At 36.4% G+C, this 15,130-nt stretch overlaps 2 protein-coding genes across 4 annotated transcripts; both read right to left on the reverse strand.

Moving 5' to 3' along the window:
• Positions 1–5: 5 nt before the first annotated feature.
• Positions 6–5,651, reverse strand: SDE3 (P-loop containing nucleoside triphosphate hydrolases superfamily protein). 3 transcript variants are annotated; one of them, XM_059591558.2, is made up of 5 exons: positions 5,525–5,651; positions 4,204–5,002; positions 3,936–4,109; positions 1,897–3,351; positions 6–564 (listed from the first exon to the last, which is right to left on the reverse strand). In XM_059591558.2, the coding sequence occupies exons 2-5, from the start codon at positions 4,987–4,989 to the stop codon at positions 328–330; spliced, it is 2,652 nt and encodes an 883-aa protein (XP_059447541.2). In that variant the 5' UTR covers positions 4,990–5,002; positions 5,525–5,651; the 3' UTR covers positions 6–327. The 3 variants fall into 3 exon arrangements, with proteins under 3 accessions (XP_059447541.2, XP_059447542.2, XP_059447540.2); XM_059591559.2 differs by having other exon boundaries at positions 5,571–5,633; XM_059591557.2 differs by lacking the exon at positions 5,525–5,651 and adding an exon at positions 5,226–5,420.
• A 1,496-nt stretch (positions 5,652–7,147) lies between these two features.
• LOC132178622 (proteasome subunit beta type-2-A) lies at positions 7,148–11,972 on the reverse strand. The gene is made up of 3 exons (XM_059591085.2): positions 11,639–11,972; positions 11,422–11,545; positions 7,148–7,634 (listed from the first exon to the last, which is right to left on the reverse strand). Exons 1-3 carry the CDS (start codon positions 11,794–11,796, stop codon positions 7,302–7,304), a joined length of 615 nt encoding a protein of 204 aa, XP_059447068.1. The 5' UTR covers positions 11,797–11,972; the 3' UTR covers positions 7,148–7,301.
• Positions 11,973–15,130: the final 3,158 nt, after the last annotated feature.

A 15,130-nucleotide genomic window follows, 5' to 3' on the forward strand; every position in this document is an offset into this window, starting at 1 on the left:
CCGCAGCCATTGGCATATTGGGATTGTAGACAGAAGCTCCTCTAATTTCCTTTACCCAGTATCCAGCATATCAATCAAATTAGCATAAGTACTTTTTAATCAAATTTCATGACATATGCAAATCTAAACCAAATGATGGTTGCTGTTTCAACATCCAACTGTATGTGGACCGTAGCTTCATGGGATACAAAAAGCAAGATATGTTTCAACCTAATATTAATTGAATGATGTATACAACACCTTATCTGTGAAGATATAAACTACTCAAAAAAACACACACACACACACACATGCCAATTGCTTTATATCGCTAGATGTTGATCAAAGTTACTTCCAACCATCAGACCATTCAGCCTCATCTGTAACAGGTTTAGGATAATCTTCTTTCCAAGAATCTTGATTCCTTTCACCTTCTTGAGGGGGTGGAGTGTTTTCTTCATCACAGTTCAAGTAATCACCCTGTGTGTAGTCCTCATCAACAAATTCCTGCCTATCAGGGAGAGAACAACCCTGATAAGACTTGTTGTCTACACAATGCCATAAGAGCTTGCTCCAGTACCGGTCCTGCCCAAAAAATTGCAAATAACTGGGCCTTAGCAAAGCAAACTTACTCTTGGCTTTTTTGGTATGAAAGCTCGATGTATTCTATTACTTCATGAAATGAATAAATGAAATGAATAACACAATACTAAGAATTTATTTTAACACAACACATTGTCTTAATCATAGCTAACTGTTTGACATGCTCATGAATACCTTTCTGTTAACTATCCTCATTCCTATTCTACCAAAAGAAATCCTGATTTCTCCATTGCTTTTGTCAAACACACACACAAACACTGGAACCTTTTTATTTTCATTCCAAGATCTCATTTAGAAAGTTTTAGGAAGTTAAGTTCTAATTATCACCACAAAAAGTACAGGAGGATCGCAAGAAGATATCTAAAAAAAGTCATTTCCGAGTTCATTGTTAGAAGGTGCTGCAAAAGACAAAGGAGCCAGTTATGTAAGCAGCAAATATACAAGATTATGATATTCATGTAATTGTCAAGTTGAATTTAGTACGACCAGATTTTCCACACTGTAATGAATACTTGAAACGAGAAAAGAAATAGAAAGCAATAAATAAAGTGAAAAAACTAGTAAGTTCCAGTACCAAACATTTTTCAACACACACACAGATAAGAATTTCAGAATGAAACTTCTTACAAGGTTCTTACAAAAATTCAGTAACCCTCGTTCAATTCACATATCACTTATAAATAATGTTGAATGTGATGCAAGTTTCAGAGAATGCACCCAGATGGGAATTCCAGGCTGATAATTGCAGGAAATATTCCAGATGAAACTCCATTGAGCCTCTCAATACATATAGTACTCAAACAATCTCAAAAAGATGATGCTAGTTTTGTTAATTGAACTTAGCACCTGCACAATGAGTATCAGATCCACCTAGACAATAGTAAATTTCATAAGCACCCACCTACACTGTATAAGCAACTCTCTACTATACTATTCCTATCAAAAGATATATAAAATTTAATGCTCCTACTTTTCTCCCTGAGACGCCCCAAAAACATGTCTAATTTCAAAAGTAGTTCTTACTTCTTCAATTTTCTATATAACCTTAAAAATCGGGCCACCTCAAATATTAAGTAAATTAAACTTTAGGAAGATTATCAATTTTTTTTTCATCAATACTGAAGTCATTTCAAACTGACATCTATTTTGGGACGGAGGGAGTACATATTTCTGTGTGTTCGGAATCTGGATCTCATGAAGACACAATCTTTTAGAGGACATTGTTCTCATCAGGTTTTGTTCAGCAATGTGTGGGCCTCTTTATATTTATCTCAATTAATCTTAAATAACAGCTAGCAAGAGAAAAAGCATTACCTTGGTGATGATGTGCGGATTCCCAATTATAACTAGCAAAGATATAGCACGGGTAGTAGCCACATTAAACCTTCTTGGATTGCTCAAAAATCCCAAGCAATACTTCTTGTCAAATTCATTGTGTTTGATCGTCGACCGGACAGTAGATACAATAATGACTTGCCTCTCTTGTCCTTGAAATTGTTCAACACTTCCAACCTTGATATCAGGCATCTCCAAACCTTCAAGGGCTTTCTTTATTTTCAGCACTTGCTGCCTATAAGGCGTTATTACCCCAATATCTTCCTCACTGAGATTCCCACTAGAAGTCAGTCGCCTTATGACCTCGACTACCTTGCTTGCCTCGATTCGGTTAAACCATGATGGATTATTTCCTTCCCTCTCATCACAACCTTGGATACCCAAGAAAAGAACAGGAAACTCCTTGTTAGGAAGGAGATTCACAGTATCCACAAAGGAACTTGTGTCATCTTTACATGCAATTAATTCTCCATTATAGAACAGCATCGAAGGTAGATAAAGAATTTCCGGGTGACATCTATAGTTTCTAACCAATTTTGTTACATAATTTTCATCCCCATTGTAGTAAAAGTCAGATTCAAACAATCTTTCCAAGTATGATTTACCCATTCCAAAAGTTTCTGCTTCTTTGGAGTATATTACTGGCCCTAACTGCCTCGGGTCTCCAGCAAGAACAACAACTGTATTTTTTTGACAGAGTTTGGATATAGGAATCATGGTTTCTGGTTCTGAAGCTTGGCCAACCTCATCCAAGAAAATATGAGAGAAGTGTCCTCGCCTAATACCTTCTGCATGAAGAAGAGAGGCACTCATATAAGTTGATATGAAGATCCTATATCGCATGACGGCACCACGTGGAGGACACTTGAAGATATGATCATCAAAGAAGCAGAAGCGGATTATATTAGGTGAGACATCATCATATGGACGGGAAGATGCGTTGAGCCTGAATATTTCAGTCTCTCGAACTTCAACAGCTTTTTCACTGAGGAGTTTCTCTAGAATGTGGTCTGCTGCACTATTTGAAGGTGCGCACACAAGTATCCGAGCATCCTTTCGAGTTGTGTAGAGCTGAAGGATTGCTTCTACTACTGTCATAGTCTTACCCGTACCTGGAGGCCCGTGAATCACATAAGGCGGGGCTCCTTTGCAGCCAAGGATCATTTCAATCGAACACATCTGCTCTGGATTGAGATTACAAGATATAGGCACCAGTGGAGTGGTTTCAATGAGCCTCCTGTTAAAGGACTCAGACGGAAATAGGAACTCTATTGCTAATTCATCTGTAGCTTCAATGGCTAGATATAACCTTCTCATGTTAATTCGATTATATGAAAACTGAACATTATAGAGATTCCCATCTTTATGGTGCAAGTGCATCTCTGGAGCAAACATCAGATATACTTCATCAGCCTCAACACGGTGGATATAACCCTGTGCAACAACGTATTCAATTTTGGTTATAAAAAATAAAAAATAAAAGCTCCAGGATTCTAAATATTCACTCAAGTAAAAAACAAAGCCAATAGTAGATAACAATCAATTCATGCATGTGTGTATGTCATTTTTTTACATAGAAGAAATACATGAGCGAAATGAGAACTATTCATGTTGGATTGTTAACTGCCTAACACGGAACACATCCAAGGAGGCAAGAAACCTCCAATTATGTTCTAATGTTTTAAAAAACATGATGATGATAGTTTCATCCAAACGTAAAATGAAATTCTTATCAAACAGATGGGATAGGCTACTAAGAGCATCCAACTAGGCCAAACTCCAACCAAATCTCCTTATATGAACAAGGTATGTGATAAGAATGATTTGCTATGTTTTATTCAACAGAATCTTAACAGCCCCTTTGGTAAATCACAACAGCTCAGTAGTTATTACTCTTAAATGTTATAGCAACTAGTATGACACGTTAATTATAGCTAGAATTTGGAACCTTTCAAGCTGAAACTTCTAACCATTACCATTGATAACAAATAAAGTACCATGAGCAATTAGACACAAACCTGATATTTACGAGCCGTGTCATTTCCATTCTCACAGGCAAGCTTGGCAAGAATAAAATCCCCTTGGACAAGTGAAGGCCTTTTCTCAGCCAGGCCAGGGACCTCAAGAGACAAATATCGATTTCCCCTCTTTCTCATAGGGACACATTCCATGTCATGACTTCTCATGTCTTTCTGAAGCCAAAATTCACCAATTTTAGCACAAAATGAAAACAGGAATCTCATTCAATCATTATTACCATTCTTTTGTTCACAAATAAGAAGTTACCTCCAGTTGTATTTCTTCCATGATCACTAATTTTTCGAAGAAAGAAGAGTAATTCTCCATCGTCAGACCTTCTTGGACAACATCAGGTATCTGCTTGCTCTCAAGTAATTCTCTTATCTTCTCTGGAATGTCATATCGAGGAAGTCTGTTTCTGAAAACTCGGTCTGTGGCCTTCGCAGGACGCACACCCGTAACAAACGCACTATTGTCAACAAACTGCGTCTTCCTTCTGCCTCTTGAATATGGCTTTCTAGAAACCAAAGACTGTGAAATCTTATCATCAACCATAAGAAAAACCACTCGTTCTATCCTTTCACTCTCCACATCAAAGTACACAACTGAAGTGTGCAAGCCAATTTCCTTTGGTTCGCAAGAGAACCATATGGTCAAAGTCTCCCCTGGCTGAATTGTCCTGTCCTCCAAGGAGAAAAAGTCTACATAGCCGCTGGTGGTTTCATTTGCTGATGGAGGCTTCATTAGAGAAAGTTTGAAAGAGTTCTCAGGATTCGAGGCGAAAATTGTAACAGACCAGAGATTCACTGCATCACCAGTAGTGTTCTTGATAGTAACCGAATCTGCAGCAGTTTCTCCTACGGCTGCTGATTGAGGCTTTCCCTCCACAAAAGCAAATGGGGCAGAAATAACAATAGGACCCTCTTCAATTGTGTTGTAACTACACACAGATTTGTCATCCGCATAATCAATAAAACCGATTTCTCCTTTGTCTCCAATGGTAGAGCATTCATCATCCGACTTATCACCCCACTTGTCACCAAAGGAATCCATCACTAAGCAGAGACTAAAATGAAAACACTAAATATATGAGCTTCAATACTACTCAGAAATTCCCAAGAAAGAAAGCAAATCCATGAAAAAAAAAAAGAAAAAGTACACAGATTGCTTCTAAAAAGTAAAATAAATAAACACCCAATCACTGAAGCGACATAGGCAACAAATGAAAAAATGCAATTTGGGAAACCAACATTCTGAAGCACCATAAACTAAAGAGAATCAAGTATTACAGCATTGCAGTATTGCATCAAAGCACACAATGACGGTTACATCCAGTAAGACAGTATAACAAACAGTCCACGGGCATTCCTTATCTCATGTTCCGCTAACCAAACATCAATGCCCACAGGCCACAACCAATATATGAATTAAAACCCCACAACAACGTTGTCAACCACAAAAGCGCACACAGACAGACACACTAAAAATGTACTAAAGTAACCAAAAAAAAAAATATATATATATATATATATAATAAAATATTGCTAAAAAATGCAGAGGCAAAATGCAGGGTTAGGTAAGAGACAACCGCGAAGGAGATGACTAGAAAAGCTTCTGAAAGAGAGAGAAGCCACCTTCGATCAAAGCTCAATCTAAACCCATAAAGCAAGAAAGAAACAGGGCTCAAACGCTGATTAAAAAAGATACCCACAAAAAGAAAAAGAAACTTGGTGACATTTTCATTATTGGGATTATGCTTTTACAAAAAAAAAACAAAAAACAAAAACAAAAAAAATGGCAATGGTATTTATTCACCCAAAAAAAAAAAAAAATTACAGTGGACTCCCACATTTTTGTATTTTTTTTAATTTGGTCATAAAAATTATCATTAAATTTAATAGTTATTTATCTAAAATCTAACGTGATTTACATTATCACGTCAGTGGGTATGGAGTCTATAGACTTGAGAGTGTGGGGACTGAATATGTTTAGCATTTCTCATCATGCATTACCTGTGCTGGAAAGTGGCTGGCCTGTTTATACAGAAAGTGACTTGAAGATGTGCCAAAATCCCATTGCTCTACTTCCTACTGAAGTCTCTCTCTCTCTCTCTCTCCCTCTCTCTCTAAATCAGTGAGTGATGGAATTGAAAGGGTGAATCCATTTTGTTTTATGGTTCAAATAAAATTTTCAAATTTAAAGATAAATATGTTGTCACGCCACATGATATTTTATTCATTTGATCTTTAGGATTTTTTTTTTTTTTTTCTCATTTCATACAGTAGATAGAATTTTTTTTTTTTTTTTTTTTACATGTCTACGCAAGAGAAAAAAAAAATTTAAATTAATGACTTCCACTTTATTAATTTTTTTTTTTAACATGTTTATATAAAAAAAAAAGAAATTCAAATTAATAACTTCTACTTTATTAGATTGAAGTACTTCTGCTTCATTAAATATGATGTTGTTTAATGACGGTTCACTCTGTTTGATCCAAATTTCAAAGATGGGGATGGCTTTTCTTCGGGCAATGCAATCCGTACGATCAGACAACTAGCCAATCAATTAAACACCGCGCACTACTCCCAAAACCTTTTAAAATGTTTCACCAAAAGAGATTTTTTTGGTAATGACGAGGAGGGGAAAATGAGGAGAGAGAAAAGGTAAGAATAATAATAGAAAAGAAGGATAGCTAAAATTAAAAATAAATTATGCAAAAGACCAAGAATTGTATTCTCTTTGTCTGGTAGAAGTAATGGGAAACTTGAAAAAAATAAAAAAAAATAATAATTGGGTCGTTTCTTTCTTTGTATGGTAATGGTAGGAAAGAAGGGGTGAAATTGTTGATTTAAATTACCATTTCTCTTCTTTGTTTATATAATCAAAGTCCCTCCTACCAGTGGAAAGGAAATAATCCAAGACTCCAATCTCATCATAAGAGAAAGAGATTAACTCGATTGGATGATTCATGCAATCGACACAATATCAGCCTGTTATGTTCTGTATGCATCCCCAACAAATTTCCTTCACCCTTATATTTCAATAGGCAAAGGAAACAAAACTGTTGAGACATCAACATACATGAATGACAAAATAAGGTGAAGTTTTGCAATGAGACCCTTTCTCTGCTGCTTCATATAAAATGTAAAACGATTTAAAAAAAAAAACATATCATAATTCATCACCATGCTAATTGTGGTAAGAATTCAGAGAACTGAATAAAGGCATTGTAAAATACCTCTCTCCTAACAAAAGAGTTGCATTAATAATCCAACAACACAACTATCAAGCAGTACTGAGTATTACAAACCGGTTTTTTGGAGAGAGATAAAAACACCCAACTAAAAAGGAACAAAGACAAGGATTCAGGCTGAAGCAACAGCAGCTTCCTTGACGGTTTCACGCCAAGCATATTCCCTTGCTCCGTCCTTGTCAACAATTTTTATTACAAAGTTGGGTGGTGCCACCACCAGTCTGGACCTTATTTCCGTTATACACTGGTCAACCAATTCGATGGCTTCTTCCACAGACATGCGACTGTGGTAGTGTCGGTCCATTGTCGCGAGGGAAAAATAGGACCCATAACCAAATGCTCCCTTGTCAACTTTGTGAAGTGTAGCAATGTAGTCGATGTAGTAAAGTGATGGGCCTGTCTCCTTGTCATAGCCAGCTAGAAGGATATTCACAAAGTATGGGTTCTGAAAAATGAAATTTCACAATTATATCAAGTCAATGCAGCCAAAGTATCACTACCTAACAATTATGCTTAAAAGACCTGCATATGACCACATGTGGATGTAATTTGGCATCTGCGTTAGGAACTGCAACTCCGTGGGACTAACTCAAAAGAAAGTTGGAACAAGAACAGAACAGGTCCTATCCAAGTAGAATTTATTCATACAACAACTAACCCACCCCCCCACCGCCCCCCCCCTCTTCTTTTTTTTTCTCTTTTTTCCTCTTACATACATGTAAATACAGACAAAAAATTGTTACAACTTCTCAACATACCTCTAAGCTTAACTCTACCTCAACTGCCATGAAGTATTACATATCAAAAAATCTAAGTTCACTTTAGAGACCGCTGAGCATCAAAGTCAGAGAGCGTTTCTTTTACTGTAAGGAAGATCTCTTAAGGAATAACTTGAAAGAAACATAGTTGAAGCACCAAGAAGGAAGGAAAAGAGAAACATTGGAAGCTAAAGGCACTTGAACAAGTTTTTCCAGTATCACCATACCCCCTATTGGCTAAGAAATCAGCCTCAGTATGTCCTGCATCAAGATGCCCCTCAGCCAGATCAATGGTACAACTTAACTCAGTTTCTCCATAACCCTCAAAGCAAAGCAATGGACCAAGTAATTGACAAAGCACAGTTTCATTCCAGCACAATGCGAGCAATATATGGGTATTTATAACATGACTTGAGTTGTGCCTAAGAAAGAAGAGCATCAAGCTTTCTTTATAAGAAAGTCTTGAAAAGACAACGGTAAAAATCTTTCATGAATCCTGCAAAAACCCTAGATCCCTATCTAAACTAAACTTTCAGCTTAACCATCAAGCGATCAACACCAACTGCCATATAGCATTGACTGCTATCACCAAATGAGAAACGGAAAATAGAAAAATCAAAATCCTTAATTACATTGACATCACATGACCCATGCTCAGGAATTTCACCTTTGTACACCTCCAATAGTTCTTTCCAATCAAAGAACTTCTCTACGCTACTTGGCCAATCAAGAAAGTCCTTGAGATGCAATCAGCATTGTTGACAGGCTAGCTGCATCGAATCCGAATGCTGCAAGGATCAGGAAATCCACTCCCACCCCCTCGCCACCCCCCCCCCCCCCCCAAAAAAAAAAAAAAAAACAAAACCTCATTACAGGCTGCCCAAGGCCGGGTAACCACATGGAAGAGAAGCCTTACATAGAGCTCCTCCCAAGTTAAGACGCTGGAAACCTGGACAAGAGTCTTTAGACCTGGCAGGACTGACTGCCACCTAAGGCCTAGCAGAGGATATCCAAGCCAAAGAAGCCCAGCCAATTTCTAACTAGAACAACCAAAGATCTGCAGAACCCTGAAAAGGTAACACACAACTACAAAAGAGAGGGAAGGGGAAAAATGAGAGAGAGAGAGAGAGAGAGAGAGAGAGAGAGAGAGAGAAGAAGAACAAGAAGAGGAGGCTGATGAGCATGTGAGATAGATGACCCACTGACAAGAGCTGTCCCCCACTTTTAAGATGGATCCTGTATGTCCAAGAAATATCATCCTAAGCTATGAAAAAGATCGGGGATTTATACTCAGACAAAAGGAAATACCTTTCCCTTGGCACTGGCTTCTTAGGAAGGAACAAAGATTCAACCAAGAAATGAGAGAATCTCCAACAGATTCAATTTTCATAAATAAAAGACACAAAAATGATGCAGTCCAGAGCAGAGGGACGTAAGCTATTCTTTGATCTTCAATCAAAGCCTATGTTTTTTAGTAGGAAACACAGGGAACACGTTTTCCAGGACAGCCAAATCAGAAAAGAATCTTAAAGCAAAGACTAAGTTTCATTATAATCAAAAGTGAAGAGTCCCTTCAAAAGCTGTCAGTGTCTCTATTTACAAGAGGATACACTTTAAAAGCTCTACCAACATTATAACATCGCCCTTAATTAACTTTGACCCAAACCATGCAGAGAGGCTTTTTCTTTTTTCTTTTTTCTTTTTTTTATATCTAATCACAAATTCATTAAAAGCGCAAAGGAGCAACCCAAGTATATAGAGATTATGCAAACGAGAAGCCTAGCTAGTAGCGGAGAAGAGATCTAAGAAAACATGAAAATTCGAAATACTAAAATCTGAGGCTAGTGCCCAAAGAAAGAATCTTAAAGAATAAATCTTTTAATTCCAGCAAGATCTTCTCATGGTCCTCCAAGCTACAATCGTTTTTTTCCCTCCATAGGCACCACATAAGGCAAGGTAGGATCATCTCCCAAACTGCATCAAGTTGAAACCTACCCCCTGGCACTCTCCAACATGCAAAGAAATCTACCACTCTTCTAGGCATTACCCAAGTCAGCCCTACACTACTGAAGATAGTATTCCAAAGTGCACTTGCGGTCTCACAATGGAGTAAAAGATGGTCCATTAACTCCCCATTCTTCCTACACATGCAACAACACTCAACCACAATGATATGTCATTTCCTTAGATTATTATCCATGGAGAGGATATTCCCTAAGCGGCTGACCAAGAAAAGAAAGCCACTCTCAAGGGAGCCTTGTTCCACCAAACACTCCTCCAAGGGGACAAGAACATTATAGTAAGTTCTAATATTGAACAACTCTCTACTAGAAGGAATCTAAAAAAGTCTATCCTCGCAAACCCGTCTCACTTTAATGTAATACAACAAAGTGAAAGAGAGGTAAAGATATCCATCTCCCAATCGTGAGCCGCTCTAAGCAACTTAATATTCCACTGATGGGAGTCAATAGAAAGCTCTAAATGGGCAACCACAGCAGCATCCTTAAAACAGGCAATGCTAAACAAGTCCGGAAGGAAAGCCTTGAGAGCTTGATCCCCACACACATCATGCCAAAATCAACAAAAAAATGGGCATAATTAGAAATAAATAAAAAATAAAAAACTCCACAACCCTACTTGAATTGAATTTTCGCCTAATAATCCCACTCAAAACTGGATTCCAAATCCCTTATCCACTGTGATCTTTATAGGTAATGGGACAACACAGCATCTTTTCTATCTTGATTAATGCAACGGTCCACATTCTAAATCAAAAATAGCCTGATCTCCTTAAGGATTAAACAGCACAAGATATCAAAGTTTATAACACAACGAATTCACTCTTGGGTCAAATCTAATCCTTATATGTGACCCGGAATGAATACTCAAAAGCTCTTTTCATAGAAGAATCCTCATTTAGGAATATATTGCCCAGGTCTAATAATGTTTATAATTCACATTACTTTGGCAATTTGGCAGGGCCATTCGGACCCACCCCTGCAGAGTAAACCCCGGTACCATGCACCACACCCTCAGAAGTTTCCCTATACAGAATCGGTTAAATCGCTAGCTTTTCACTAGAAGGTGTGTGGCCCCAAGAGATTGTTTGCACCCATGAGTTGTTGAACCTTAGACCTTGAAAGGAACAAACCTTAACACCAAGGCCTCCACCACTTTAATCTCTTTATGGATATCCATTACAAAAACCCACATGAGAGACGATACAAGAAACAATTTCTGCTCATCTGACCCAAAAACGTCGTCGTATTAAGAACAAATACTCCCATCAGATACCTTATCTCAAAAAAAAAAAAAAAAAAAAAACCCACAAACCCTAATTTGTAATGCCTTCCGATAAACGAAAAACCCACTTGACTCCCAACCTCAAATCAAGATATAACCCTAAAATTTGATATAAACAAAATATAACCCAAAAATTAAGCGAAAAATAAAAAATCAATTAATCAATAGTACCTTACGCAAGGCGGTGGCAAGCTCGCCTCGGGTGAAGTTAGCTGCGGCTGCGGTGGTCAAAGGAATCCCATTTCGGAAGTGGTAGAGCGCCACGTTCTTCTGTATGTACTCCGTGAATTGAACTCTGAAAAAGACCAAAACTTTTAGAAGCACAAAATGAAAAATGAGTGAATGTTTATCCATTTTTGGTTTGATGTTATGGGAATCAAAGTAGGACCTGTCTCCGGGCTCGCCGCTGGCCGCGATGAGCTTGTGGGAATCGAGAACCATGATCTTGTCCTCGTTGGACTTGTGCACCAGTATGCTGTGCACCGCCGATGTGTCCGCCGCCACTATGGCGTACCCCTCGCCCACCAGTCCGAACACGCACTCCATCTCGATCTGCTTCTTGATCCGGATCTGCCCTCTTCGATCGAATTCTCACTTTCTTCGCTCTGCCTGTGTCTCTTTTAGTATGAATCAGCGCCTTGAAGAACAAGTAGTTTTAGAGGGGGATTTTGGGGAATTTGTGGGAGGAGAAGGGTAGTTTAGGCATTCAACGGTTCTTTAACCTTGCCCTGGCTCAAGATGGCGTGGGCTACTTTACTTGCAAATGGGCATGTTCACTATTCATGTAGGGCCGTAAATACATCAATCCTGCGAAAACCTGTTTGACATCCGCTCAGTTTAACTTAAATTGAGTTCGACCTTGATAATGTAGAAATTCCCTCGTTATTGTAAAATTTCACTTGAGCAGTAAATGATATATACTCGATTCATTCAAAAAAAAAACTCAATAAAGACTCGCGAGCTCAGCTTCTTTAAAGCTTGATCGGCTCGTTCATATATATATATATATATATATATATATATATATTACAAAAAATTAATTATATAAATTTAAATATGTATATTAGTAATTAAGTAAGGAGAAATGTTAGGCGTTCTCTTGTTGTTCTCCTAGGTCTTCATGGTAAGTGGATACTATTTTATAAAAAATAGGTGAGAGAAATAAAGGTCAGTTTCTTTTTTGTTTTTTTAGAAAATTATATTTACCTAGGATCAGGAGGACACTAAAAGAGAACACCAAAAAAACACTTAACATTTCCATTAAGTAATATATGTCATATAGGTTACTTAATATTTATTTGTGTTTATATTATTATTATTATTTTTAGAGGGGAATCTTTTATATTCATTCCTTAAAAAAGATTAAGAGCATAAAGCTCTTACATCATAGAGCATAAAGTTCTGATAAATAATAGCTAAAGCTATGAGGTTACAAGTACAAACATAAAAATCTTACAATCAATTCATATCTATGACTTTAACATTCGTTAACCCATGTCTAAACTTCAGTTATAGAATAGATCTGGTCCAAGTAGACTTAATCTAATACATAGGTAGCCTATTTTCTCAACTTTTATTTTCTCAGCCATGGGAGTAAAACCCTCACACCGAAACTAATCATCATCGAGCCAAAGGCCAAGATAAAAATCATTCACTCCAAAGATCGCTCATGAAAGTAGATCTAAGGAGAAGTTAAACTCTTATTCAAAAAAACAACATAAACACAATAAAAAAAAGCCAACAAACAGCTACAATAGCAGGGGCGAGGGAGGCAAATCGCACTGGTCAACGCATGGTAGATGAAATGGAACCATTTTTGCCAATGGGTAGCTGAGGAACCGGGGAGCAGGGTTGGCCAGCGAGTAGCTAAGCGAAACCAGTTGAGAAAACTAGATCTAGATTTGAAAAACTAGATATAAAGCGCAATCAATTATGGGGAGACGAAGAGCGGCGCAGCATGGTAGAGGGCGAACGAAGGCAGCGGTAGCATAAGCAAAGGGATGGTCGAGCAACTAGAATGGTCGGAAAAACCAAAAAAAAACAAAAAAAAAAAACCAAAACAAAGCAAAACAAGAAGGGGAGAGGGAGGAAAGAAGAGGGGAGTAGGGGAGAGGGGAATGGACTCCTCCCTATAGGTTTTCTCTCTCTAGGTTTACTAGGGCCGGCTTTGAGACTCTCGGAATGTGTGTATATTAATTAACATACTAAGAATCTGTTTGGGATTGCGTTTGAGAAATAGAGTTTTTAAGTCAATAACCGCTTTTTGTCAAAATTTTTATTTTTAAGTTTTTGCCAAAAATGCGTTTTAGCCATTTTTAGGCATTTTGGACCCTTAAAAGCGCTTTTAATTTTTTTTACGGAACAACTATTTTTTTCTTCAAACTGACTTTTTGAATGTTAAACTCACTTTTAGGCCCCTCAAACAGACCCTAACTTGTTAGTTCATAAACTAAAATATTATCTAGTTAATTAATATATACTAAGTAAATAAGTAACTTAATAAATATAATTAACTATAGATTATTCAATATTTCTATGTATGTTATTTATATTATTATATATGTGCATCTGTTATATATTAATATTAACATACTAACTAGTAGAGCATCTCCAATAGTCAAATTTAACTATTATGTGCCATTTTTCATCTTCAACAGTATAGCCAAACTAGCTGCTTCTTTTTTTTTCTTCAATATAATTTTATACTATACTTGTACTATAATTAATTAGTGATACGTAGTATACTATATTTATAAGTAGATCACATTATACATATACTATAGTTTCTATTATCTAGTTATATATAATAATATATTGTTAATTTGCTACAATAGATTATAGTTATATGCTATATTGTATAATATGTCATATATAGTTACGTATTATATATTTATACTATAGATAAATGTCAAGAGGTTGTTTTGAAATTCAGATTTAAAATCTGTTTGGATCATACATTAAAGAATTTACTAACCTAGCTCGAGCTTGAGTTGAGCCCGGCTCGACTCCAATAGTATTTACAACGAACTCGAGCTCACCCGAACTTTCAACGAGCCAGTCTTGAAATTCTAAAGCTCGACTCAATCTGACTCGATTACAACCCTACGTATATGCCTTACCTCACTATATTTCAACCCTGATCGTGTATAATTTTTAAGAAAAATGCTATATACTTATAATTGAGTAATTTTGTCCAACATTTATTTAATAATGCTGATGCCTAACCTGACATTTTTATTTTGGAGTGCCACATTAGTATTGTTAGATATAATTATATTACTCAATTTTTAAGGTAATTTTTTTAAAAAGCATTGCTAGAAACTAAATTTTTATCATATAATGTTGATGTAGCAGTTCCGAATCTAATCAACTCTGAGATCAATTATTGTTAAAAAAAATCAACAGTTGATTAGAACTACCACATCAGTTTTGTGGGATAGTTGTAAGATAAAAATGTGGTATATAATATTTTCTTTTTATTAAATAAAATTCTATAAATATTTAGGATTTATTTACATTATTATTTATTATTTAGGAAAAAAAGAAATACACTTAGCGACCTAAACTATCACAATATCACTCTTTGGCACTTTGACTATCAAATTTTAAATTGTGACATTTGACCTCCTCCAACTACCACCTCATTTCTTATACCACTTGTTAACATTTGGCATTGAAATGGATGGAAAATGCTACACATACACCAAACATAAATATTTTCACTTGAACTCACTAAATGCCCCCAAAAATTATATATATATATATATATATATATATATATATATAACAACTGAATAAATAATAATAATAATAATAATAATAATAAAATTATACCCTTAACTTAAAAACACATTCTCTTTTTAGTGATTACATATTGTTT

Source organism: Corylus avellana, chromosome 4 (genome assembly GCF_965113065.1).
Source record: "Corylus avellana chromosome 4, dhCorAvel1.hap1.2, whole genome shotgun sequence".
NCBI lineage: Eukaryota > Viridiplantae > Streptophyta > Magnoliopsida > Fagales > Betulaceae > Corylus > Corylus avellana.

Coding starts and splice junctions, on each gene's coding strand:
- SDE3 (XM_059591557.2), bottom strand. Junction 3,352..3,935: donor ACACGGCTCGTAAATATCAG/GTTTGTGTCTAA, acceptor GTTGTTGCACAG/GGTTATATCCACCGTGTTGA. Junction 565..1,896: donor ATCCGCACATCATCACCAAG/GTAATGCTTTTT, acceptor TTTTTTGGGCAG/GACCGGTACTGGAGCAAGCT.
- LOC132178622 (XM_059591085.2), bottom strand. CDS start 11,796: ATGGAGTGCGTGTTCGGACTGGTGGGCGAGGGGTACGCCATAGTGGCG. Junction 11,546..11,638: donor AGCGGCGAGCCCGGAGACAG/GTCCTACTTTGA, acceptor GGTCTTTTTCAG/AGTTCAATTCACGGAGTACA. Junction 7,635..11,421: donor TTGCCACCGCCTTGCGTAAG/GTACTATTGATT, acceptor TTCATTTTTCAG/AACCCATACTTTGTGAATAT.